The sequence below is a fragment of the Erinaceus europaeus genome, chromosome 19 (genome assembly GCF_950295315.1).
Source record: "Erinaceus europaeus chromosome 19, mEriEur2.1, whole genome shotgun sequence".
In the NCBI taxonomy this organism is placed as follows: domain Eukaryota; kingdom Metazoa; phylum Chordata; class Mammalia; order Eulipotyphla; family Erinaceidae; genus Erinaceus; species Erinaceus europaeus.
Window position 1 is genome coordinate 1,942,071 of NC_080180.1, and position 25,055 is coordinate 1,967,125.

Genomic DNA, 25,055 nt, shown 5'->3' on the forward strand with positions numbered 1-25,055 from the left:
TTCTCTCTTGTTTAGGGCAGAAACAAAGAGAGGGGGAGGAGGAGAGACACCTGCAGCTGTGCTCCACTGACTGAAACTTCCCCCTTCCTTGGTGTCCCACCTGAACCCCACTTCCTCACCATAGCCACCCCCCCCGCATGGCCCCCAACCTCTCTTCCTCCTGTAACCACAAGCAGAGGCCGGGAGGGCAGCCAGGTTGCAAAGGGCCTGCGTCACGCATTCTCCAGCAAGGCCGGCGTCTCTGCGGATTATCTGTGCCCTGGGCCCGCGTGTGCGATATTGGAGAGCTTGTGCCATGTTGCTTTTGGATGACTTCCCGCCAAACATGGCTGCCCACTGGGCCCTGGCTAAGCCCCCCAGCAACTGTGGCAACAGTCAGACTGCCCACCTTGAACCCGGGGTAGGGCGGGTGAAGGCAGGGAGGGGGGCAGCCCTGAGACCAGCGTGTTGTTCGCTGCCTGGTGTGGGGGATGTGTGTGCAGGCTGGCGGGCAGGGCAGCCCCCACCTCCTGCGCCTTGGTCACGAATGGTCCCTTCATGGTCCTCACAGGCGGAGCTGGGCGGCTGGAGGTGGTGGAGAAGCAGAGCCTGGTCTCTCAAGGGCCGTTAGGCCCCGAGTCCACTAACAGCAGAGCTGGGCAGACTCAGTCCCAGGGCCGGATCTGGCCCAAAGTCTGTCCACCACCCTCTCTAGACTGGCCTTGGTCTTCATGCGTGTTTATCTTTGCTGTTTCTGAGAGACTGGCTGCTCCTGGTGGGGGAGAAGCCAGAGCACTGCTGGCCGGGCTCCATCTTGTGGGCTCTGGGCCCTGCGTGTCCAGTGCCCTGCCACTGGGCTCAGTGTCTGTGCTGGTTCCTATTCTCAGGTGGCTTGGTCTTCCCAGCCTGTGGGGTGGCTGACACCTGGCTGAGAGGGAGGGGTGTCTCTGTTCTGCCCACACGCCCCCCCCCCGCTCGCTCCCAGCCCCCTTTGTGCTGGGACTATCTTGCTGCTGCTCCTCCCCCAGCTGTCACATAACCATCAGTTTCCAGGTGTTTCTAAGTCCTGAACCTGTCTTCCTAGCATCTGCGGGGGGGGGGGGGGGGGAGTATGGAGTACTTGATTGCCACACTTGATGCTTTTTAAAAAAAAAAATAAGTTATCTTTATTTAGTGGATAGAGACAGCCAGAAATTGGGAGGGAGGGGGGTGACAGAGAGGGAGAGAGGCAGAGAGACACCTGCAGCCCTGCTTTCCCCCTGCAGGTGGGGACCGGGGCCTCGGTCCCGGGTCCTTGCACATTGTAACATGTGCGCTCCACCAGATGTGCCACAGCCCCGGCCCCAGTGCTTTCTCCTGATCTTTTCTCTGCCTGAGCCCGGGGTCTCTCATTCTAGAAACCCCACAGTGTTTCCTTGCCCTCACGGCAGGACCCCCCCCACACACACACACCTCATGCAGAAGCAACAAACTGGCCACGTTTCTCCCACCTATTCAGGGAGCCACAGTCTACTACGGAAACTGACTGGACCATGTCTGGGGCTGTGGGAGCGATGGTTTCCCGTGCATCACCCCCATCTGTGGAGAATGTTCACATCGTTGAGGGTGTCAGCAGGTGGAGCCACTGTGAACACAGTCCTCTCTGTTGTCTGACAGTCACAGCCCCCAAGGTGCTCACGGAGTGACAGGTGAAGGGTGTCTGGCTGTGCCCTCCCAGAAGCGCCGACATTTTTCTATGAATTCTGCATGTTCTGCCTTGAAAAGTTCTCGTTGTTGACTTCACAGTTTGCAAAATGGCGACATTTCTGGAATGTTCTTTCATGTGTCTGTCTGCACGCCTAGCTCACCAGTGTACCTACCGTTTCAGCACCTGTACCCCTCCACCTGCCAATTTTTTTTTTACTGTGTATTGGATAGAGACAGAAATTGAGAGAGAAGGGGGAATAGAGATGGAGGAAGGGAGGGAAGGAGGGAGAGGGAGAGAGAGATTGGCGCCTACAGCCATGCTTCACTGTTTGTGAAGCTCCCCCCTGTAGGTGGGGACCAGAGCCTTGAACCTGGGTCCTAACACCCCTGCCCAGCAGCCCCTCCACCTGTTGTTTCTATGTACCCACTTTTTAAATGGAGGGACTTGGACTCTTAACAGCACGTGGGTCCCAGGTGGTCGGCACTGCGGGAAACACCTGCACGCCCTTAGTGTAGTTGTCACCAGAATGTCTCTCGGCCCTTTGCTCCCCATCTCAGCCTCTGACCCAGCTGTCACCCCTCCCCTTCTCATCACCTGAGACATCATCTGGGGCTTGACTTGCTCAGTACCTAGTGCCTGTGAGGGAATCACGTCTCTCTCCGCCTGGCTGGTGTCACTCACTCAGGTTGAAGTCTCAGAGTCTCAGAATGAGGGGGGCTCAGTGCTCAGGGCCCATCTCTGCCCTTCCTCCCCCCGAGGGCTGGTGGCCAGCTCAGGCCGCAGACCCACGTCCGCTCCCCATGGCCCTTCCCTGGGCTCCCTCTGTCCGTGTGAAGCAGACCCTTTCCTCCTTCTGAAAGCTCCCAAGGGGACCTTGGTGGGCTGGCAGGCTGGTCGTTCTCCCTTGGATAGTCCCCACCCTGCCCAGTCCTCTCAGCTGGTGGCTCTGCTGTGACAGCCAGAGGGGGGTGACTTCCTCACAAGTGGCCCCACCACAAACTCCACACCTATCCCTGCCTGTGAAGGGAAAACAGAAAATGCTTCCATTTCTTTCACCATTTTCAATGTCATTGCAGAGTGTGTGCGGGGTGACAGAGGTCTGTGCACGTGTGATGTCACCATTCCTGGACCAACTCTTTTGGGAGGGGGAGCAGGCTGTGGTGCACCTGCTTAAGCGCACATGGTACAAAGCGCAAGGACCCAGGTTCAAGGCCCTGGCTCCCCACCTGCAGGGGGGACACTTCACAAGAGGCAAAGCAGGTCTGCAGGTGTCTGTCCTTCTCTTTCCCTATCTCTCCCTCCTTTCTCAATTTCTCTCTGTCCTGACCAATAAAATGGGGGGGGGGGAATGGCTACCAGGAGTGGATTCCTAGTTCTGGTCCTGAGTCCCAGCGATAACCCTGGAGGAAAAAAAGAAAGAGAGGGAGAGAGAGAGAAGAAGAGAGAGGGAGAGAGGGAGGGAGAAGAGAGAGGGAGAGAGAGGGAGGGAGAGAGAGAGGGAGGGAGAGAGAGGGGAGAGAGAGAGAGGGAGAGAAAGGGAGGGAGAAGAGAGAGAGAGAGAGGAAGAAGGGGAGGGGGGAGAGAGGGAGGGAGAGGGAGAGAGAGAGAGAGAGAGAGAGAGGCCACAGCACTAAAGCTCCCCCAGTTCTGTGAAACCCTTCCAGGACCTGTGCCCCACCCCATGATGTCAGTGCCCACAGCCCTCCCCAAGCATTAGTCCAATGGGCATGGAGGCTGGCACCAGCTCTTGACTGAAGTCACCCCCAGCAGGCACAGGGTCCCCTGCCCCTTCCTCTAGCTCTCCAGCCAGGCTGAGGCATCCTGGGACATTTTCACGCCCCCCGCCCCCCTCCCAGATTAACATGATACTGCCCCCCAAGCTCCCACCAGCTGACACATCTGATCCCAAACCCACTGGAGAGTTGGGCTTTGGGGTTTTTGGAAGGAGGGTCCATCACCCATCAGGCCGGCATGAATAAAGATTTTCCCCTGCCTTTCTTCTTCCTCTTTTTTTTTTTTTTTCCTAAAGTCAAGTCTCCACTGCCAGGGCCTCCCGGGTCCCTTGAGCTTCAAGTCCATTTAACCTTTTCTCCCCAGGACACTTTCTGCCCTGGGGTTTTACTGGCGCCTGGGCCTGAACCCGCTAGCTGGGGAGCGGGAAGGACAGTGCCCTGGCTGCCACCTTATCGCAGCTAAAGTCTGTTGATCCAGCTTTGCAGTAGGAACCGGCCGAGTGTGAAGGCCGCACGCACATACTTTTCAAACCTTGGTTGCAACACGCTTGCCCCATTTTGAAACCATCTTTATCTCGCTGAGAAAACGAAAATCTATTTGACAGAGTAGTACTCTGGCCAGTTTATCTTGCAATATGGCTTCAGCTCACTGGGCCTATTGATTTCCTTAAATTAATGTTTACAGAATGCTACTGAATTTTGCTCAAGGGAACATTGTTCTTTTGAAGGTTTATAAAAAAAAAGAAAGAAAAAAGATACAGATTGTTATTGCCATGTGCCTCTTTGCTCAGACTGAGGAAACATGGTGTGTGTGTGTGTGTGTGTGTGTGTGTGTGTGTGTACACTCAAGGACAGCCTTGAATTCCAGCCACTTCCCACCGAAGTGTTTTGTGCTGGACACGTTTCAGTAGTCGGTCCTGCTGCTCAGGAGTGGGCCGCCTCTTGGTCCTACATCTCCGTGGCCAGGCTGACCCTCAGGTAGCAAGAAGCTGTTTGGGGCCATGTGACCGAGAACGTGGCACTCGGCCTGTGTACTGTCTAGAACCTTCCCTGGCCATTGCTCTGTGGAGGTCACCAGCCTAGGTGGGCACATCCTGGGGGGATGGCAGTGTCCTTTCTCCCTTCCCTCAAGCACCTCAGGAGACCGCTGCCCAGAGAGAAGGACCACAGGAAGTGGTGCTCTGTGAAGGCGCCAGGCAGCTCTGCCCTGGAGGGGGGCGTCTTCCTGCCCTCCAAGATGTATTCTCCTCTTTAAAATTGTTCGTTATTATTATCATCAACGTTACTGCTACTACTGCTACTATTATTTTGCCATCAGGCTTATCGCCGGGCTGGGGTGCCTGCATGATGAACCCACTGCTGCTGGAGGCCATTTATTTCCTTTTTTTTTTTTTCCTATTCAACCAGGACAGAGAGAAATTGAGAGGGAAGGGAGATAGAGGGAGAGACAGGGGCCAGGCGGTGGCGCACCTGGTTGAGTGCACACATTCCAGTGTCCAAGGAAACGGTTCAAGCCCCTGGTCCCCACCTGCTGGGGAAAAGCTTCCTGAGTGGTGAAGCAGGGCTGCAGGTGTCTCTCTGTCTCTTTTCCTCTCTATCTCCCCCTCCCCTCTCAATTCATCTCTGTCTCTATCTAACAAATAAATAAAATATAAAAAATATTAGAGAGAGGAGGAGAGACAAAGACACCTGCAGCCCTGCTTCACCATTCATAAAGTGTCCCCCTATGGTTGTAGAGCCAGGGGCTTGAACCTGGGTCTCAAAGGAGGGCCCCTGTATTCCCCTTTGCTTTGCCATGATAAGTGGGTGCTGGAATAGACCCCTCACTCACCCTGCGACGCAGGGGGCTGACCCAGACCCTCCCTCCCCTCCAAAAAGGGAAGACCCCATTCACCCTGGACAGACACGCAGGTCTGCGAGTGAGCAGTGTCTGTAGGGCCTTATTTTACCCACCCACCCCCCCCAATTCCTCAAGTTTGCCTCTGCCTCAGAGCTCAGGGCAGGCAAGACAGCAGAGGGGAGCCACAGGGCGCATCAGTACCCACAGAGCCTGCCTAGCCTCTCTCCCTGCATCTGAGCCCCCTCTGGCCCGGCCCCCAGCCAGTCTTCCGCCATCAGTGTTGACTCGACAAACAGCAACAGCGGGGCCAGAGGCGCCCTGTGCACAGGAGAGCGGATGGACGGTCGCTGGGGAGGTGTCTGGGCTGCCCTCCCAGGCCAGGGTCTGTTAGTGTGCGCGGGCAGGCGGGCGGGCGGGCGGGCGGGCGGCCCCGTCCCCCTCAGTAGTGTCCAGAAGACAGCCCGCCCCTGCCAGCGGCACTCTGTGCACAGGGCGGCACAGCTGCTGCCTGGACACTCCCTTGTGATTGAAAAACACTAAACAAAAAGCCAGCCTGCAGCCCGACTCTCCTTTTGTGCTCCCAGGCAGGTGGACCATTCTGGAAAGGCTCTAGGGACGCACTGGCAATGCCCACAGCAACCCCTGACCCTTCTCAGATGAGTGGAAGCGAGGAGCCAGGGGGAGCAGCACAGGCATCTGAGAGGGGTCTCCCCCACACTCCGCTCCCCCCTTCCTGATGGTGCTGGCTACCTAGATATTTTTTTATCCTCCCTCCAAAAAAGGAAAGGAGCCCCCCCCCCCCAGGTCTCCCTAGGCAGGTTTTGGGGGCCTAGCTGTGTCTCACTCTGGTCCCAAAGAGCATGAAAGTTCAGAGCCCTGAGAGAGGGAGGCTGGGCCCGGCCTGCCTGGCACTTGACTTGGGGGGTGTCTGGTCCTGGAGGCTGGCTGGGTTTTGTTTCTGTGTGTGGTTAGAGGCTGGGGGTGGGGCTGGGGAGTGGGGAGGGGTGGGGGGTGCTGGAGGAGTTATTTATTTATTTGATTTTGTGAATCGGAGTTGTAAAAGCCCGTCTGAAATATTCATGCAGAATTGTCTGAGAAGCCCGTTGCTGTTTTATTTACTGCACAGTGGACCAGCCACAGCGGATTAGTTCTACAATACCCATAACAAAAGCCCAACAGCTGATGCGGAGGGGTGACAAAGCAGTTAAAGTATTCTGCTGGCTACACCAGGCAGTCAGCAGATGCAGACAAAAGGGTTTGTGACAAGAATAACTCTCTCTCCAAGGCGCAGAGAAGAGGCTCCAAACTACGGGTACCCTTTTCTCCTTGACTGTGTCTTCTTGCAGTCAGCAAGTTATTGCCCTTTTATAGTATTGAGAGAGAGACAGAGAGCGGGAGAGGAATGAAGGAGGAAGGAGAAAGGAAACCCCTCACACAAATGAGTTCACCCAGACCCACAACCCTGGCCGGCCCAGTTCATTCTCCCAGCAGTTCTGGAGTCCTGGTGGGAGGGAGGGAAGGAGGGACCCCGTGACACTCGCTGGGGCCCCACTGTCTCTGGGCTGGTGAAAGAGTTGGAGGGCTCAGCAGGAAGGATGCTGTCCTAGGTGCCTGAGCTACTGAAAAGTGGGGGGACCTGGGGAGGGCCGGGGAGGGAGGCCCTTGTGATCACTTTCCATCCATTTCAGCAAAGACTGTTTCACTGGTGAAATCAGACCAGCGGGCCAGTCTATCTCTTTTTCTGCTTTTCCTTTTTAGATGTTTGTTGTTACTGTTTTTGTTTGTTTTTGAGAAGGAGAGAGACCAGAGCACCACTCAGCTCTGGCATATTGCTGTGCCTGGGGTTGAACCTGGGGCCTCGAGCATGCAAATCCTGTGTGTTCCCAAGGCACCATCTCCTTGGTCTTTGGAGCAGTTTCTGGGGGAGCTGGGGACAGGGAGCCGGCCTGAAGGCCGGGGAGGGGTGGGGAGTGAGGGGCGTTGCAGAGGTGTGAGGGATGGGCCAGCTTCCAGAAGGCAGGCGAGCCTGTCTTCCTTGTAACCTTCGTCACTCCCCTTCTCCGCGCCGTGACATTGTCTCAGCTGCCAAGAGCGCTTGGCAGGGCCTGGCCAGCGCACACTCACGGTGACCGCTAACCTTGGCGTGTCCTGACTCTGGTGATGAGTGTCTGCGGGACACAGAGGCGGGCAGGCTGCTCTGTCAGGCTCTCATTATGGACTGCAGAGGCTGGGGGCACTTGTTTGATAAAACACCTCATCCTTGAAGGTTAGGCAGCTGGGAGGAGGAGGAGGAGGAGGACCAGGGGAGTGTGTCTTTGCCTCTCATTCCGATTAAAAAAAACAAAAAGAGCGGGGGAGCTAAACAGACATCTGTCCAGCATGAAGTCGGTGAGTGCGAGCTTGGAGACCCCAAAGATGACCTCCCCATCCCACCCCTGGCCCCCAGCTCCCATGTCCCTGAGGCCCTCAAGCCTCTTTGCTCTGAGGAGATGCGGGCACAGAGATAGCGGCTGGAATCACATGATGTGCTGGGGTGTGAGGGTGGTGTCACAGTAGGACATAGTTCACCCAGGAGAGCCCACGTTTAAGGTCTTGGGTTCAAGCCCCAGCACCACCTGGAAGCACCGCGGACCACACTGGGGGAGCTCCGTGGATGAAGAAGCCTGTCTCTCTTGCAAGTGAGAAAGAAAATTTGTCAGGAAATTGGGCCTGGGAGGTGGGATTGTGAGGCCCAGGGCTCACCTGCTGGTGCCCATAACAAATACAGAAAACTGACTTTGATTTCAAGAGGCACTGAGCTGCTAAGTGGGATCAAATTCCTCTCGGTACATTTTTATTTATTTATTTATTAGCAGAGACCTGCTCAGCTCTAGCTCATGCTGGGGCTGGGGACTGAACCTGGGGCCTGGAAGCCGCAGGCAGCAGAATCTTGTTGCATCACCACTGTGCTGTCTCCTCAGACCCTTCTCTACACACTTAGACCTTTTCCAAATTGCAAGTAATGGTGGAGAGGTCACTGGAGGTGTGCTTCCTGGCTGGGGTGGGGGCCTTTTTGCTTGGAAGCAGGCCAGGCTGGGTGCCCCAGGCTCCCTGTGGTTGGGCCCCTGGCACGCGGGCTGGGCCTCCCCCCCCCCCCCCCCCGCCTCCATTGTCTTGCATTCCAGAGCCATGATTGACTGTCACCACCTGATGCCCAGGAGAACCTCGGCCGCCGATTGCTGGGCTCTATTAAAAGACACCCAGATAGGGGATTACTAGTCGCCAGGGGATTTGCTACACAGATGCCCGCTGCCAGTTGGGGGACATGTGAGGAGGGACAGAGGCGCCCTCAGAAACTTGGGCAAGCACCCCTCCCCTGCACCCTGGACATGGGGGACAGCTTTGCACCAAGGGGGTCGTGTCTGAGTCCATGGGTGGCCTTCTGCCTGGACACTCTGAGGGCTTCACTGCGGGAGTCACCCCCAAGATAGGAGCCTTTCCAGAGCTCAAGGGTCTCGGGGTCATTGTCCCCTGCTCCCTCCCCTTCCCACCCCACCCTGGCTGGCTTTTGCCCTCAGAGCACCAGCCAACAGCCAGTCTTCCCTGGATGAGTGGTGGGGAGAGGTGGGCGCTCTGTGCCCCGCCTCGACTCTGAAGCTCCCAGTTGCATGATGGGTTCGTAACCCCAGACACAGAGCTGGCCCCGGCAGTGGTGCCAACCCACCCCGGGGAGAAGGCATGCCTCCTGTCTGAGTTGGGGGGGGCAGGTGAGGCTCCCAGGTGAGCAGACAGGTGCTGCCCTCCTCACCCTCCACTGAGAGGATGTTTCCAACTCCCTTCCCTTGGGGTAGAGAAGGGTGGGCTCTCGGGGGGCGGAGCAGGAGGCCAGTTCTCAAGGCTGAGCAGAAGCCAGCGGGCCCCACTGTACCCCCAGCTCCAAATCTCGTATCTCGATGTGTCTTAGGATCAGTCTGTGGCAGGCAGACACAGAGGTGAAAGTCAGGTCACGGCAAGATGCAAACACACCAGGTGCTGGGGGCCAGCCCACGGGCACCCCCAGAACAGAGGCCCCTGGGCAGCAGAAGCAAGTCCCCTGGGGCCATGTGCAAGCCTGGCCACTGCTCTCCGGAAGATTCCAGAGGGACACGTGACCCCCTCCTCTGCCCACGGGTCTATTCTAGAAGCATCTTCCCGCTGCCCCCTACCCCCCCCCCCCCCGGCAATCATAGACAATGCTGGCTCCCTTGGCCCCTGCCCCGGGCCTCCACGGGTCCTTGGAGTGGGCAGGGTTTCCTGCCTTCCCTCACTTCCTCCAGAACAGCTGCCAATTGGCCCTCTGGCCCTCGGGGCACTGTGCCCCACCGGGAGGAGCCCCCAGCGTTCACGGGGCACGGGTCTCTGGGCTGGGCATGTGGCCGGTGGTCAGGGGCACCACACTTCTTGAACTGTCTGCTTACTAAAGGCTCCTGTTTTCACAGCATCTGCGAAGGCCCCCCAAGCCAAGGAGACACAGCACCCTACCCCTGGAAGGAGGGTGAATGTTGGGTGGGGGGCAGTGGTTACCAGAACGTCCCTTATGACTTTTTGATTAGATCCCGTGAGCAGGGTGGTTCTCCCTCCTCCATCCAGGCCTCTTGGGCCCCCAATACTCCTGGGATTAACACAGCCAGAGGAGGGGGCTCAGCATGGCACACCCAGTGAAGCACATAGTATGAATCGCAAGGACCTGCGCAAGGATCCAGGTTCGAGCTCTCTGCAGGGGGGTCGCTTCACAAGTGGTAAAGCAGGTCTGCAGGTGTCTATCTTCCTCTTTCCCACTCTGTCTCCCCTTCCCCTCTCAATTTCTCTCTGTCCTGTCCACTAAAGTGGGAAAAAATGGCCACCAGGAGTGGTGGATTCATAGTGCTGGCACCAAGCTCCAGAGATAACCTTGGAGGCAAAAAAAAGGAAAGCCAGAAAGGGCCGGGGAGGGGGTGGGAGAGCCAGGCCCAAGTCTGGTTCCCACTGCATTACTGCGCTGGAAGAAGCTTCAGTGCTGTGGCCTCTTCCTCTCTCTTTCCCCCCTCCCCCCATCACTCTATCTCTATCTTAAAGGGGGGGCAGGCGAGCCCTGCGGATCAGCTCCACTGGGCTGCACAGTTTGTATGCCTGCAGGACACGGAGGTGTAGGGACGATTGGCCAGACAGCTCTGGGAACTGTGTCCTGATAACCCGTCCAGTGTGAGGGCTTGGGGGAGGAGCCTTCAAAATGCACTTCTTCTGGACTCTGATCAGTCCCAGATAGGAGCTCTCTCCACCCCCAGCCTCTAGGGGTTCTTAGGTTTCTTGACAGACAACAAAGGCAGGGCGCTGGGAGCGGTGGTCTTCTCTGGGCACTATTTTAACCGGAGCGGGGACTGCACCTGAGACCGTGGCGGCTTGAGCGTGAACGTCCCCAGAACCAGCATTCTCTCACCTTGTGCCCATGTTTCAGAGCATTCCAGCCGAGGGCTCTGGTTTCCCTCAGCAGTTGCCATGGTGCAGGGGTCCACTGGGGAGATGGAGAGACTGGGGGGAAGGGGTGACCAGCTGGGCAGCTGCACCACTGCCCCTTCCCCTTGGCTTGGGCTCAAGGCCTGTCTGGACCAGGGGACAGGCCTCCCTGTGACCTGTGTGGGCTGGTCAGCACCTATGGCCCTGGGGCCTGCCCCTCCTCCCGGATCCAAACTCCTAGTCCAAATGCCGAAGCGCTCCCTGTGCTCGGGGACCCCCTGCACAAGATCCACCGGTGCTGGGGAGCCTGGGAGCTCGGGGCAAATCTATGAAGCCCTTAGTCGGGCAGACGGAGGCAGGCCATGTGCGACCATAAGGAATTTGCAAAGATGCTGCCTCATCTCCCTCAGTAACCGTCCTCCCTACAGCAGAGCTCAATTAGATAAGCAGTTAAAGGCCCACACACACAGGTGTGCACACACATGTACACACACGTGTGCACACACATGTTGACTAGCCTGCTAAGAAAAGATCGGGGGCTGGGCAGTGGTGCGCCTGGTCAAGCAGACAGAGCCATGCGCGAGGACCCATGCGAAGATCTGGATTTGAGCCCCAGCTCCCCACCTGCAGGGGGATGCTTCATAAGCAGCGAAGCAGGTCTGCAGGTGTCTCTTTCTCTCTCCCTCTTTATCTCTCCATCCTCTCTCAATTTCTCTGTCCAATCCAATAAAACAGGAAAAATGGCCACCAGGAGTAGTGGATTCATAGTGCCGGCACCGAGCCCCAGTGATAATCCGGGAGGAGGAAAAAAATTTTAAAAAAGGAAAGGAAGAAAGAAAGAAAGAAAGAAAGAAAGGGAGGAAGGAAGAAAGGAAGAGAGAAAATGAAAAAAGGATCAGTACGTGGGGGTTGGGAAGAATCGTGGTGGAATGTGATGATGGAGTTAGTTCCCTGAGTCTTGCTCCGTTTTCCTGCCACAAAACAGGAAAAGAGTGGATACTCCACCCAGGACCAACACCCCCAATTCTCATGCTTCCTATTAGAAGTGAGCCCGCAAATGGCTTCTCAGCTCAGGCTGTCGGGTGGGCAGGGGTGCCATCTCCCCCGGCTCTGCCCATCGCCAGCCCGGCAGGCTGCGTGCTGAGCTTCTGAGCATGGCCCTCGGTGTCCTTGCTTGCCCTCGTGTGGTGCCAGGAGTGGGGGTGGGCATAAGGACTTTTTGGCCGTCTTCTTTATCTTAAAAAGTGGGGGTCTGGCTTTTCTCTCCAAGCCCAGTTCACTGGCCTATGTCTTGGGAGCACATTCTGTTCTGCTACATGCAATCAAAAGGACATTGGATACAGATCTCAGAAGAAGAGCTAGCCTTACTCCCGGGAGACACCTGTTTGGGGATGTGAGAGGCTGCCCACCGTGGGTCCCCCTTTCTTCCCTTGTGCCCCCCAAGAGCACCCTGGCTGCTCGATAGGTCTGCCTGGGCGTCCCCACCGGTCTCCTTCTCAGACCCTCCTGAGCAGTGACACCTGCGTGCGCCGGCCACTGTGTCTGACTTAGCGAGGAGGAGGGAGGGCTGGCTGTTCAGAAAACTCCAAGTGTCACGTAAGCCCCTTTCTGAGAGTGGGCACACCTGCTCTGTTTGCTCTGAAGAGCGGGAGACTTGAAACCGAGAACACCATTAATGCCGCTCTCTCCTTGTATCAGCAGGTCCCAGAGAGATTCCTAGAAGTTGCACAGATCACGTTACGGGAGTTTTTCAATGCCATTATCGCGGGCAAAGACGTGGACCCTTCCTGGAAGAAGGCCATATACAAGGTCATCTGCAAACTGGATAGTGAAGTCCCTGAGATTTTCAAGTCCCCTAACTGCCTCCAAGAGCTGCTTCACGAGTAGGAAACAAACCCCTGCTCGTCTCGTCGACGGATGGGTGGCAGCCGTCCCCCTGGCTGTCCTGCTGCTGTCTAGCTGCTGGTTCTGTGTGTATGTGTTTGGGAGGCGTGAGGGTGTTATGAAGTCAGCTGGTGATTCCTCCTTGCCCCCGTCCCTTCATTTTCTTTCTATCTTTTTTTTTTTTCCACTTGCAAGGGGATGGTTATCCTCCTGCCGCCTCTAGTTGCTTCTGCCCAAGGCCCTTAACAGTCGGAGATGGAGAGCAGAGGGTTCATTTTTCAGGGAGAAAGAAGGCCCCGCGGGTCTGTGGTCTGTGTGAGCAGAGGAGGCTCTCGGCAAAGAGGTTCTGCTTGGTCGGCGGGTCACCGCCAGTGGCTGCGGGCAGGGGGAGGCCCAGGGTGCACCGTCCGCTGAGTCCTGAGGAGTCTCTTAACCATTACTTGAAGGTTGGAAGACTCAATGCAGCCGCTTCATTAACTGAAATGCAGTCCTGGGTGTGAACTCCTCAGTGGGTGAAATGTTTAACAAGAATGCCAATGGCAGATGAACGAGTCAACTTTTCACATGTACCTACTGGGGGCGGGGGGAAGACCTGAACTAAAAGAAAGACAAAAAATGCTTAACAGCTGGCAATCTCTTCTCAGAGAAATGTCAGACGCACCCATTTCTTACTGACGGCAAAGCAGTTTTGCACAAAACCGACTCTTTTGAGACGAGGTTCAAAACAAACAAACAAACAAACAGAAATGTCGCTCTCTCTCAGATTTCAGTTGGGTTGGTCTCCCGGTCAGCGTGTGTTGGGGTCTCCCCTGTGGAGAAACCCCTGCATCTTGTTAGCTCTTTTTCTGTTCATCTCCTTTCAGGGATTAAAAGGCATCTCCATTTCCATTTCACTCCTTGCTCAACTTTGAATGCTTATAAAGAATTGGTTTTTTGTTGTTGTTGTTGTTGTTCAACATTTAATGCCTTCCCCCACTGGCCCCCCTCAGAAAAAAAAAGAAAGAAAGAAAGAGAAGAGAAGGTCTTCTGTTTTCCAAGTACCTTCCTGGAGTAGAGAGCACAGGACATCTTGGTCTGAGTACTCAGTTCCTGCCGACAGCAGGACAGCCGCGAGCTGGCTCTGTCTTCACCTCCCAAGAGAGGTGTGTGTGCGGACACCCTCGTCTCCCAAACAACCCCACACTACGGTCGCGGCTATGCCGACTGACTGTCTTGACTAAGTGTTTCTCCATTTTTAGGTCCAGCACTGTGAAGTGCTGACTGATAAAAGTCTCTTCTAAATGAGAAGTGAGCATGGACGGCACAGGAGCCCTGGGGAGTTAACCCCACAGACTCGACTTCAGTGCACAGAGGCCTAGTGGCTGTTGCATGCTTTCCTTGACGGTTCTTCTCTCTTTTTTCTTTTTCCCCTTCTATTATCTTTCCAGTTTTTCCTTTTTTTTTTTTCCAAAGGCCCACAAATGCCTTGACTCTGCTTTTCCCAAGTCCTGTGGCTAGCTTTTACGCTGGGTGTTTTAGTCGGCGGCTTTTACAGCAAGTGCAGACGCAGCAAGAATTCCGTGTTCACCCAGACCCTGGCCTCAACTTTGGGTGAGTTGAGAGACACTTCCACAGACCACTCAGAGACAGACCTGGCTTTGGGACCACAGATACCGTTCTCCCTTCATTTTTGTCGACACTGCCTTTGACCAGAGAGCCTGCAGCCCGGCCCCTGTGACTCGCTGGCCCAGTGCTTTGTCACCTGACCTCATTTTGTAATTCTGCTGATGGACAGGGACGGGCCGGGGCACTCACTGTCAGCACAAAGCCTTCAAGCCTGCTGACTTCAAATTAAACGGCCCAGTTCCCTGATGCCGCCTCATTCTGGAGGCTGGACCTCTCACAGTGTAGACAGAGCAAGGCTACCAGCTTTGCTTCAGCCTAGCTGAGCACAGTCTGGCTCTCTGGCCCTAGAACCAGCAGGTCCAATTGTTCTTGTTCTGGCTAACTTAGAGGAAAACTAAAAGACCTCTCTCCAGACAGCCATGGCATTGGGGTCACATGCAAGCCACCCCTCCCCCAGCCTAGTCAGCACGAGGTAGGGAAGCTATCACACACACACACACACACACACACACACACACACACACACACACACACACTGTGGGCACACTCTTGGGCCCTGCTGTGCATGAAGGAGGGAGTGTAACAGCCACTGCTCACACCTCTCTGGGTCTGGGTTGTTCTGTGCAATCCCACCAGCTCCATGCTACCATTTACAAAGAAACCAGCTACTGAGGAGTGTGTAGCTCTGGGCACAGCTGGCTGGGAGCTTCCTGCCTTGGGCACCTGCAGAGTGGGTACCAAGCCTGTTTGGCTACCTGGGGATCTTTTGGCTACCTTCCCCGCTGAACAGACAAACGAGAAGGAGTGTGTTCACAGCCAAATGTTGATGATCCTGATCTCAATGATCTCTTCCCCAAACTCGGTGGGTGAGGCGGAGGGGGGCTTGTGAGTTGAGGAGGGATACCCCCCATTTGTTCCAGAAAGGTGATCTTCCCCTTCTGACAGTCCTGGAACCTCGTGCCGGCCCGTGCATCGTTAGATGGCAGAAGCCAAAGTCTCTTCCAACCTGCGTGCAACTGGTTAGCTCCCAGTCACCAGCTTTCAAACTTTTAGCTCCACTTCACTCAGTGGGAACTGGGCACTTGGGAGAGAGTGACTTTTCTAAGAACCAGGAGAGACAGTTTGCATGGGGAAGTGTGTATGTGTGTGTGGGGAGGGGAGGGGGACGAGTCAGAGGCTAAATTTCATGTTGAAATATGACTTTGCTGTATGTTTCCTGCGAATCCTAAGTGACGTTGTGCATATACACTTGAGGTGATAGCCTGTGCCTAGACCTGAAAAATGCACCAGCAAAGGGATTCTTTAGAAAAAAAAGAAAAATCCTTCAAAATACCAGTATTTTCCCCACAAGTACAATTGTTCTTCTGCCTTCTGTGGCTTTGATTTCTTTTTTCTAACCACTAGATTTCTTTTTCCTGCCTGTTTGACATTGACATGACATTGATAGCTATGCATTCTTTTGTGTCTTTTTAAAACTAAGCGGGAGAATACGTTTTTTGAAGAAGAGAATTTTTAGAACAGTTTGATACCGCAAATTATTTTTTTCCTCAATTGTGTGAGAGCAGTGTTCGAGTTTTGAGAGTTCTTGTAGAATCTGATTTTTGGTAACTGTGGTGCAGACCTTGTTGCTCTCTTAGCCTAATGAAAAGTAGTCTAGAAGCAGTATTTCATGCCATGTGCTATATCTGTGTGGGGAGGTGTGAGCTTAAACACGTGTGCACGTGTGTAAAATCCTACATGTGTGTGTGCGTGTTAAGTGGGAAGCTTACTTGCCTTTTCCTATCTAGAGTTAAGGACTTATTTTAGACATCTGTTACATTTTGTGAAAAGAATGTTCTATTTGCAACAAGGAAACACTGAATTCTTACTGTGTCTCTCTGGCTGTTGAGTGAGAACGCTTGACATCGCCCAGTGAGACAGTGGGAGGAGGCCAGAGTGTAGTCACTGAGGAGATGCTTACCCACATATTCCTCAAGTTCTTTGCTTCGTGCCCCTGAGTTCTCCTTCATTAAGGTGTTTTGTTTGTAGATCTTTGCTGCTGTGCTAGAACTGTGGGTGAATGTCATTTTTATAAATCATAAAAAAAAAAATCCACCACAAAACAGAAACACTAAAGCGAGAGGGGACTTTTTGATGAAGCGATGTAAATATAGTGACCTCGTGGCTGGTGTGAGTGAAGGCACGAGGTTTGAATGGCTCCGTCGTCACCGCATCTTTTGCATTTATTAGGACTCTTCAGTGACGGGACCCACAGGCTGAAAGCATTCTTGAGAAACCCTACTCTCTACTTTTCAAAGATAACAGTCTCTTTCATCAGATGTCAAGGGCAAGCGAAAGGAATGTAGTTTCTGTATATTTATGAGAATTTCTTTTCTATGGACATGAAGACATTGAGTATCTACCCCCCCCTCCCAGCACACGCACACGCACACGCGCACACACACAAGACTGAGTCATAAAGACTCAGGGGGCTTTAAAAGACCGCATGGCTCCCTAGAAACAGTCATAACTTCATCCAAGGAAAAAGGGTTCCCAGACTCCCAGACTCCCTGGCAAGCAGCAGTGTCTCTGTGAAGGCCGAGCAACACCAGAGTGACCTCTTTGCCATGTATATTATAGGATATCTGTTTGGTGTGAATAGCCCCCATGTTCCCTTCTGGTACAAACTCTGTGTTTGCAAGCTGTAAGAAGCGTGGTTTTCTAAAAGCGCGACACCCCCCCCCCTTAAAGAATGTAACTGGTTTCTCTGAATAAGCAGTTACTGTGTTGCACTTAAAATGTTTTGTTGGAGGAATGCAGTTTTGTTTTCTGTAGACCTGTAAATTACCCATGAAACTCAAGTGAAAATGCCCTGGTCAGAGCTGGGACTCGCACTGGCCTTTTCACCTTTGCATCTTGTTCAGATCCCCTGCTAGGATGTAACAGAGCCGGGGAGGGAGAGTCTGAGCTTTGAGTCTTTCCCACTGAGCCCCATCTTGAATCTGACACCCCTTGAGATCTGAGAACATGAACTGGAAGGGCGGATGGATGCGCCATATTCTCTTCCTCCACATAGCTGGAGGAAGGAATCACGATAAAAATCAAAGTCATACGTTACCACGTTGACATGCAAATTAGAAAAAAAAAAGTCAGTGTGTTTGGGGTTGGTCTCAGTGCTAACTGGGAGAAGCAAAGGCCAAGGCTTCCCTGATACTGTCCCAGCCATTTCCCGTGTGTATATAGTATGAACCGTGACAAACACTGCCTTTATATTATTTAGCAATATGTTGTAAATAGCATTGTTAAGCTCTTTTTTTGTAATAAAGACCCTTTGATTTGAATATAGTACAATAACCGAACTGATAAAGTCAACTTTTGATTTTTTTTTTAGCTAGAGGCAATTTTCAATTGTGGATTTTTTGTTGTTGTCTATTGTTCTGAAGACTTTGCATAATTTATTGGTTTAATTTATCCTAATTTATTTGATGAAGGTGTACAATTTTGTATTACCAAGGATGTACTGTAATATTAATTGATATGATAAAAAAAAAACAATGAGACTCCCTGTCCATATTAAAAAAAGGAAATAAAAAGGTGCAGTAGACAATTGATTTTAAAGTTAAAGTGAAAAAAAAAGTTAGTTTGGCAGCTAAATTTTAAAAAGGAAAAAAAAAACACATTGTTGGGGGGAGGGCGGGAGGGAAGGGGTTTTCCTTTGTGTGTTTTAAGCTTTTGTATGACTCTCTCCAGACTCTTTCCTTTTGCTTTGTACACCTAAAGGGGAACAGTAGTCCGACTGCCTCGTGTGCCTTTCATCTCCTCTCAAACTGAATGTATGTGCAGTATATATATGCAAGCTTGTGCAAAATAAAATATACATTACAAGCTCAGGGCCTTTGATTCTTTTGTTAACAGGGGGCATCTGTTTTCGGTTTGTTTTGTTTGTTTGTTTGTTTGTTTTTGAGCCTGAGCCCTGTTAGTCGAGGTTGTCTGGGTGAGGTTAGTTGGAACGTGAAGGCTAATGGAAACGGAACGCTTGTGATGAGACGCTCGGCTTCTCCCTGGAACAGGTCCGCCCTCAGCCCTCAGAATTCCAGCACAACAAGATCTCGGGCCCAGAGCAACGTTTGGAGTTCATCTCGACAGTCGCTGGTGCCTCAGCTACTCAAGGACTACAGACAGCTGTCCCCTCCCACCCCAACCCCAAAATTACAAATTAGAGAATTAGTCAGGGGGCTGGGCCGTGGTGCACCTGGTTAAATGCTCATGTCACCAAACTCAAAGATCCAGGTTTGAGTCCTTGCTTCCCACCTGCAGGCGGTCCACTTCACAAGTGGTGAAGCAGGTCTGCACGTGTCTCTCTCTCCCTCTATCTCCCCATCCTCTCTGAAATTCTCTCTGTCCAATCTAAGAGAGAGAGAGAGAGAATCTGTGCCTTGGAATCTGGGGCTCCGGAAGCCGGGTTCAAACCCTTCCTCAGAGTTCCTCATTTGTAGGCAGGACTCGCGGTGCATCTTATCTGAGGAGCGTTGGTTTCTGGCTTTTTCTAGAATTCCCTTCAGTGCCTTTGCCTCCAGCTCTTTCCGCTACTCACCCCTGAGTCTGGAACGAACGGAACGAGCAAAGCATGCTTGCCTACCTGAGCTGCCGGCACCCGCTCCTCTCAGCTCCCTTCCTTTCCTTTGCATGAGACTCTTGCAGGTCGCAGAAGTCTTTCCACCTAAACGAATCAGAAACAAAAGCATCATAGCTTGACTCCACTGATGCCAGGGGACTTAGAACCCAGCGCCAGCCAAAGCAGTCCTGCCTGCTGTCTGCAGCCTCTCTCTCTTTGAATTTATTTTTATTTACTTAATGGATAGAAACAGCCAGAAATTGAGAGGCAGGGGGAAGTAGAGAGGGAAAGAGACAGAGAGACAGCTGCAGAGTGCTTCACCACTTGTGAAGCTTCCCCCTACAGGAGGGGACTGGGGGCTGGAACCTGGGTCCTCTGTGCACTGTAACATGTGCTCAACCAGGTGTGCCACCACCCAGCCCCCTCTGCAGCCTTTCTCTAGTGACGGCACCCCTGAGGATCCCTCTTCCTAGATAAAATGTGCTGCAATGTGCAGAGGCCCTCCCCCCTCACACACACAGGGGAGAAAAAAAAGGGGTGGAGGCTTGGTCTTCTGCCTGCTCATGAGGGAAAGACAGGGAGAGAATGACAGTGTCCCCGTCCTCCCCAGCACTGGGTGTTCCACACCAGGTAGGAGCGAATCTTGACACGCTGCACGGGGGCAGGAGTCTTTGGAGAGGAGACTCCTTGCCTCACACGCGGCTCCAGGTCCCTGCTGGCACTGCCCGTGGTGCCTGCCAGCTCCCTCTGGAGAGAACTGTTCTCATCTCAGCACAGACCCACCCCTCTCTGGCTCAGCTCCCTGCAGGGGAGCCCCATGCTGCATGGAGGTGGGAGCCTCAAGGCGGGCAGGAAGGGAAAAGCTGGTTGCATTCAGCGTCCCCTTCGTTACACCCAGAATCTTCAATGAGTCGCGTGTTTTCCTTGAAGACCAGCAGCTAAAAGGCATCACCTTCCCACAGTTAACTTGACAGGTGTGCTGTGGTGTGGGTGTGTGGTCGCATGTGAGAGGCCCAGGGAGAGCAGTAAGAAAAAGCCAGTGCTCGCCACACGTGGTGAAGTTCCGGGGTCCAGAAACACCTGTCTTTCAAAGGGGAGGGGAGGTGTGCGAGAGCTGACAAGAGTTCAGACAGCTCAGGTGATGTCAGAGCAAAACTGGGGTTAACTACAGAGACCAGGGGCTGGGAGACAGCACCAAGGTTGCGCAGAGAACTTCCATACCTGAGGCTCCACGTTCCCAGGCTCAACCCCCAACACTTGAGCTGAGCTCTGGTCTTTCTCTCTGTATCTCATTAAAATAAATTTTTTTAAATCATTGTTGTGGTTATTATTGTTATTTATGTCATTGTTGTTGGATAGGACAGAGAGAAATGGAGAGAGGAGGGGAAGGTAGAGGGGAAGAGAAAGACAGACACCTGCAGACCCGCTTCACCACCTGTGAAGCAACTCCCCTGAACGTGGGGTGCTGGGGGCTCGAGCTGGGATCCTTATGCCAGTCTTTACACTTCGCACCATGTGCGCTTAACCCACTGCACTACCACCTGACCCCCCCAAAAATATTTTTAAGCAGAAATAAATAAATGGCATAGTGGCTAGAGTGTTGAGTGTTTGGTGTCTGGCATCTAATGTGGCTGAATGATGTTCTCTCTCTAATTTATTTTTATCTTATAGGACAGGGAGAAATTGAGAGGGGAAGGGGTGGTAGAGAGGGAGGGAGGGAGGCACCTTCAGACCTGCTTTACCGCTCATGAAGCATCCCCCTGCAGGTGGGGAGCGGGGGCTTGAACCCAGTCCTTGCGTGGGTGCTTGCACATAGTACTATGTGTGACTAACTGGGTGTGCCACCACCCAGCCCCTTGATGCTCTGGTTCCCTATCTGTGTCCACCCCCACTCTTGTTAATACATATGTCTTTTTTGAAAGACGACTACACAGGGCCACCCCCAAACATGACCCTTTGAAGTGAGGCTGAAGACACAGGGGGAGAGCACCCAGGGGGAAGACTCAATAAGAGGCCGCTGTTCTGTGGGTCCAAGAACCTCTGGGAGGTTCAAGTCTACAGACTGTTGCATGCCCCAGCCAGGAAAATTGAGTAGGACCCTTCCTGTCTGAGTGTTCAGGAGACTCAGGGCGGCTTATCAAAAACTTAGGGAGTGACTGGGGAGACAGAGCCCAGGACTTTCATGTCCGAGGCTTCAGGTTCCACCCCCAGCAACATGTGTTCTTGAGTGGTGTTTTGGCTTCTCTCTGTTGCCGTGTGAAACTAGAGCTGTCTCGTGTGACATGAAAATACTTCAAATAAATAAATAAAGCTAAAGGATTATTGGAATCCGGATAGCCATTGTAATGACATTCTCAGAGAATCTCTACATGAAGACAGGAAGAGGAGGAGAGGAGGAAGGAGGAAGGAGGAAGGATGGAAGGAAAGGGAAGAGAGCGACAAAAGGAGAGGAGAGAGAGAGGGAGAGAGGGAGAGAGGGAGAGAGGGGGCCGTGTGCTCCAGTGCCTTGCTCCTCCTGCAAAGGGCGGTGCGGGCTCAGGGCAGGTCGGGGACAGCAGTGTGGTCCGTGGTGTGTGATGGTGGGCCCTACCTCCCATGTTGAGGACCAGTCTCCCTGAGCCATCAACTGTGCAGACTCCAGCACTCCAGCAGCACCGCCCTCACCCCAGCTCCCCAGGGCAACACCCCCCCAGAAAGAAAGAACAAACACAGGAAAGAGACACCTGCGGACCTGCTTCACCTCTTGTGAAGCGTCACCCCTACAGGTGGGGCGTGGGGGCTTGAACCCAGACCTTTGTGCAGGTCCTTGCACTTTGTACTAGTGCACTTAACTGGGTTGCCACCCCCTGTCCTCCCCCCAAATATTTTTAAAGGAGTCACTTTGCACACAGACAGTGCAGGGAGGCTGGCTCCTGGTGTCCCAAGTCACTGTGGGTTCCCTTCTTGTCCCGCACTTGGTGGCTCTGATCACTGAGTCACGTGTATCCAGCTGTGATGTGTGAGATGCACCCCATCCCACCCCAACTCCCCAAGACAGATCTGGGGGGGCAGGTGAGCTCCAGGACTGGGGTCTCCTGCCTCCACTGTCCCTGTCGCTGCCTTCACTCCCCGGCCCAGAGCCAGCCCCACGGACAAGTGGGGCCCTGAGCCCCAATGGGCTGCCTCAGTCCTGGCAGTGGGGGAGGGGGGCGGTATTTGCAAAGCCCCCTGCTGAGTGGCCCAGGTGCTTTCTGGACAAGCTCAGGGGAGAGCTTGGCAGACACCCTGGAAAGAAATGCCTGTGTCTCTGCAAACAAATCCATCCGGGGAGAAAGCCCTTGGTTTTTCCCAGTGTGAGTGCAAACAGCCTAGTGCGTGGCAGCTGCTGGCAGTGCCCCAGCAATGCTTAGGCCAAGAGAGCCGGCCAGCCACGCCTGGCCCCTGGTGGCCCCCCAGACCCAGTGGGAAAGCCTTCCAGAAACCCACGGTGCTTTTGCTACTTGTGCATAACCCTAAAGGCTTCGATCACCAAGAGAAACCTTTCCCCTAGCCCCTAACCTCTCTCCCACACAACAAATTCAGCGACTTGCGGTGAGTGAGATCAGGTGAGAGAAGCCTGGGCTTCAGCCCAGAGGCAGGTCTATGAGGACCCCTGGTCACTCACCCAAACACAGGCTGGGTCATGTGTCTGTATTGTAGAAACAAATCCTGAATTAGAAAATCCTAACAATGGGACTTGTCAAAGTTAACCCAATTACCAAATAATGTGATGATAACAATAACTATCCATTGTCTTCTTGAACCCTAAGACAGCAGGAACCTCACATTTCCACTATAGAACCTATATTTCCCCCGGTCCTGAAACCTCTAGGGTGGGGCTCACTTTCCTGCATGCTTCTCTCAATTCAAATCAAATGATACTGCATCCGACGATCACAACCTAATCAACACAACGAGTGCCACCCCAGCATGCTTCACTTCAGACTGTGTCCAGAGACTTCAGGTGTGGAATGACAACCCTTCAGCTTCATTACTCCGGTGAGACCTTTGCTTTCATAGCATTCTCTAATTCCATTCCAGGTGGTTCACTTCCTAACAAAGTCCCAAAACCTAGATATAGACCAGGTCCCCTGAGATAGAGCATATGTTCACACGTTTCCATAAACTAGGGCAAAATATATACCTGAAAGCAGAAGTACACAAGAGTCTGCAGTGAGTATCCCCCCAACTCTTCATCTGCACTATTCCAGCCTTTAGGTCCATGATTGGTCAACAATTTGTTTGGCTTTGTATGTTAACTCTCTTCTCAGCCACCAGGTTCCAGATGCCGACCAGACTTCCTTGGACAGATGACCCCACCAGTGTGTCCTGGAGCTCCGCTTCCCCAGAGACCCACCCTACTAGGGAAAGAGAGAGGCAGACTGGGAGTATGGACCCGACCAGTCAACGCCCATGTTCAGCGGGGAAGCAATTACAGAAGCCAGACCTTCCACCTTCTGCATCCCACAATGACCCTGGGTCCATACTCCCAGAGGGATAGAGAATGGGAAAGCTATCAGGGGAGGGGATGGGATAGAAATCTGGTGGTGAGAATTGTGTGGAGTTGTACCCCTCTTATCCTATGGTTTTGTTAATGTCTCCTTTTTTAAATAAACAAATGAATAAATAAAAAAGAAAGAAAGCCTAGTGCACTGGAGGAGTGTCACATCCATCTGTTTTTCACCAGATAAGCAAGAGTCTGTGGAATCCACACTGGTTTGAGTCAGGGAGAAGTGACAGGGAAGTGAATGTAAAAAGAACTATAAAGAATAAGAGAGGAAAGAGGAATAGAAGCTGAAATTAAGCCCAAAAGTTCAAAGCACAGACAGAAACAGCCTCCTTGCCTGAAAACGGCACTTGGCCCTTAGAGTTTCATGTGTGGATTCTAGTGTGAACAACAACAACAAAAAACCCAGACCATATTGTGCCAACAGTTCAGACCATAAAGAAATCCCTATGTGAACACATGTAGAGGTGTGTGTCTGTGTCTGAATATGTGTGTGTAGACTACCCAATTTTTTTCATGATGTGTAGACCTATTAATACAAATGTAAATGATCTAAATTTAAAAAAAGTAAGAGCTGTAAGAAAGTGAGATGAATTTAGACTTCTGCGTTGAAAAAAAGCAAGAGAAGTGACAGCAGTCTAGCCGACCTCCCCGTGCCTGCTCTGCCTGCCCTGTCGGGGCCCAGGCCCGTGTCTGAGTCCACCACACTGCATGGAGTTACAGGGCTGTGGCCTCTCTCTCTCCATATATATGGAAAAGTCAGCCCAGAGTGGTGAAGCCCAGGAGATGACAAAAAGTAAATAAAAAACAGAAGAAGGGAAAATAAAAATAAATAAACAAAAAAGGATCAGGAAAATGCTTCTCCAGATACCATCTGGAACTGCTGCCACTCCTCCTCCTCCTCCTTTTAACAAGGAGAAGAAGCTATTTTAGTGGGTAGAGGCAGAAAGAAATTGAGAGGAAAACAGGAGAGAGAAGGAGAGAGACAGAGACACCTGCAGCCCTGTGTCACCGTTTGTGAAGCTTCTCCAGTCGCAAGGGGTCGGGGGGTTTGAACCTGGGTCCTTGTGCTTGGTAATGTGTGTGCTCTGTTGGGTGTCCTCCACCCCCAATGCAGGCCCCTCCTGCCATTCTCACCCATGATGAGATTTATTTATTTATTCCCTTTTGTTGCCCTTGTTTTATTGTTGTAGTTATTATTGTTGTTGTTATTGATGTCATAGTTGTTAGATAGGAGAGAAAGAAATGGAGGGAGGAGGGGAAGACAGAGAGGGGGAGAGAAAGACAGACACCTGCAGACCTGCTTCACTGCCTGTGAAGTGACTCCCCTGCAGGTGGGGAGCCGGGGGCTCGAACCGGGATCCTTTTGCCGGTCCTTGCGCTTTGCGCCACCTGCGCTTAAGCAGCTGTGCTACTGCCTGACTCCCAATCCCACCAACATTTATGCCTTCCAAAAGGTTTCCCCTCTCTCTCTCTTTCTCTCAAGATGAAGGCGGGAGGAGGAACCTGAAGCAGTGGACTCATGCGCGCTTAAGACTTAGGGATCAAAAAGAAAAGAAAAAGAAACAATGAAAGTTGTATTTGGGGGCCAGGCAGCGGCGCACCTGGCGAAGCGCACACATTACAGGGCACAAGGACCCAGGTTCAAGCCCCTGGTCCCCACCTGCAGGGAGACATCTTCAGGGCTGCAGGGGTCTCTCTGTGTGTCTTTTTCTCTGTCTTCCACTCCCCCTCTCAATTCTTCTGTCTCTATCCAG

At 52.9% G+C, this 25,055-nt stretch overlaps 1 protein-coding gene across 3 annotated transcripts in view; it reads left to right on the forward strand.

Moving 5' to 3' along the window:
• The window catches only part of PROX1 (prospero homeobox 1), a 51,945-nt gene extending 33,897 nt beyond the window's left edge, over positions 1 to 18,048 (forward strand). For all 3 annotated transcript variants that reach the window (XM_007534399.3, XM_060178429.1, XM_060178430.1), the window contains exon 5: positions 12,392 to 18,048. In XM_007534399.3, coding sequence (XP_007534461.1) covers positions 12,392 to 12,577 — 186 coding nt within the window. In that variant the 3' untranslated portion in view covers positions 12,578 to 18,048. The remainder of the gene's footprint in view (positions 1 to 12,391) is intronic.
• The last annotated feature ends 7,007 nt before the right edge of the window (positions 18,049 to 25,055 follow it).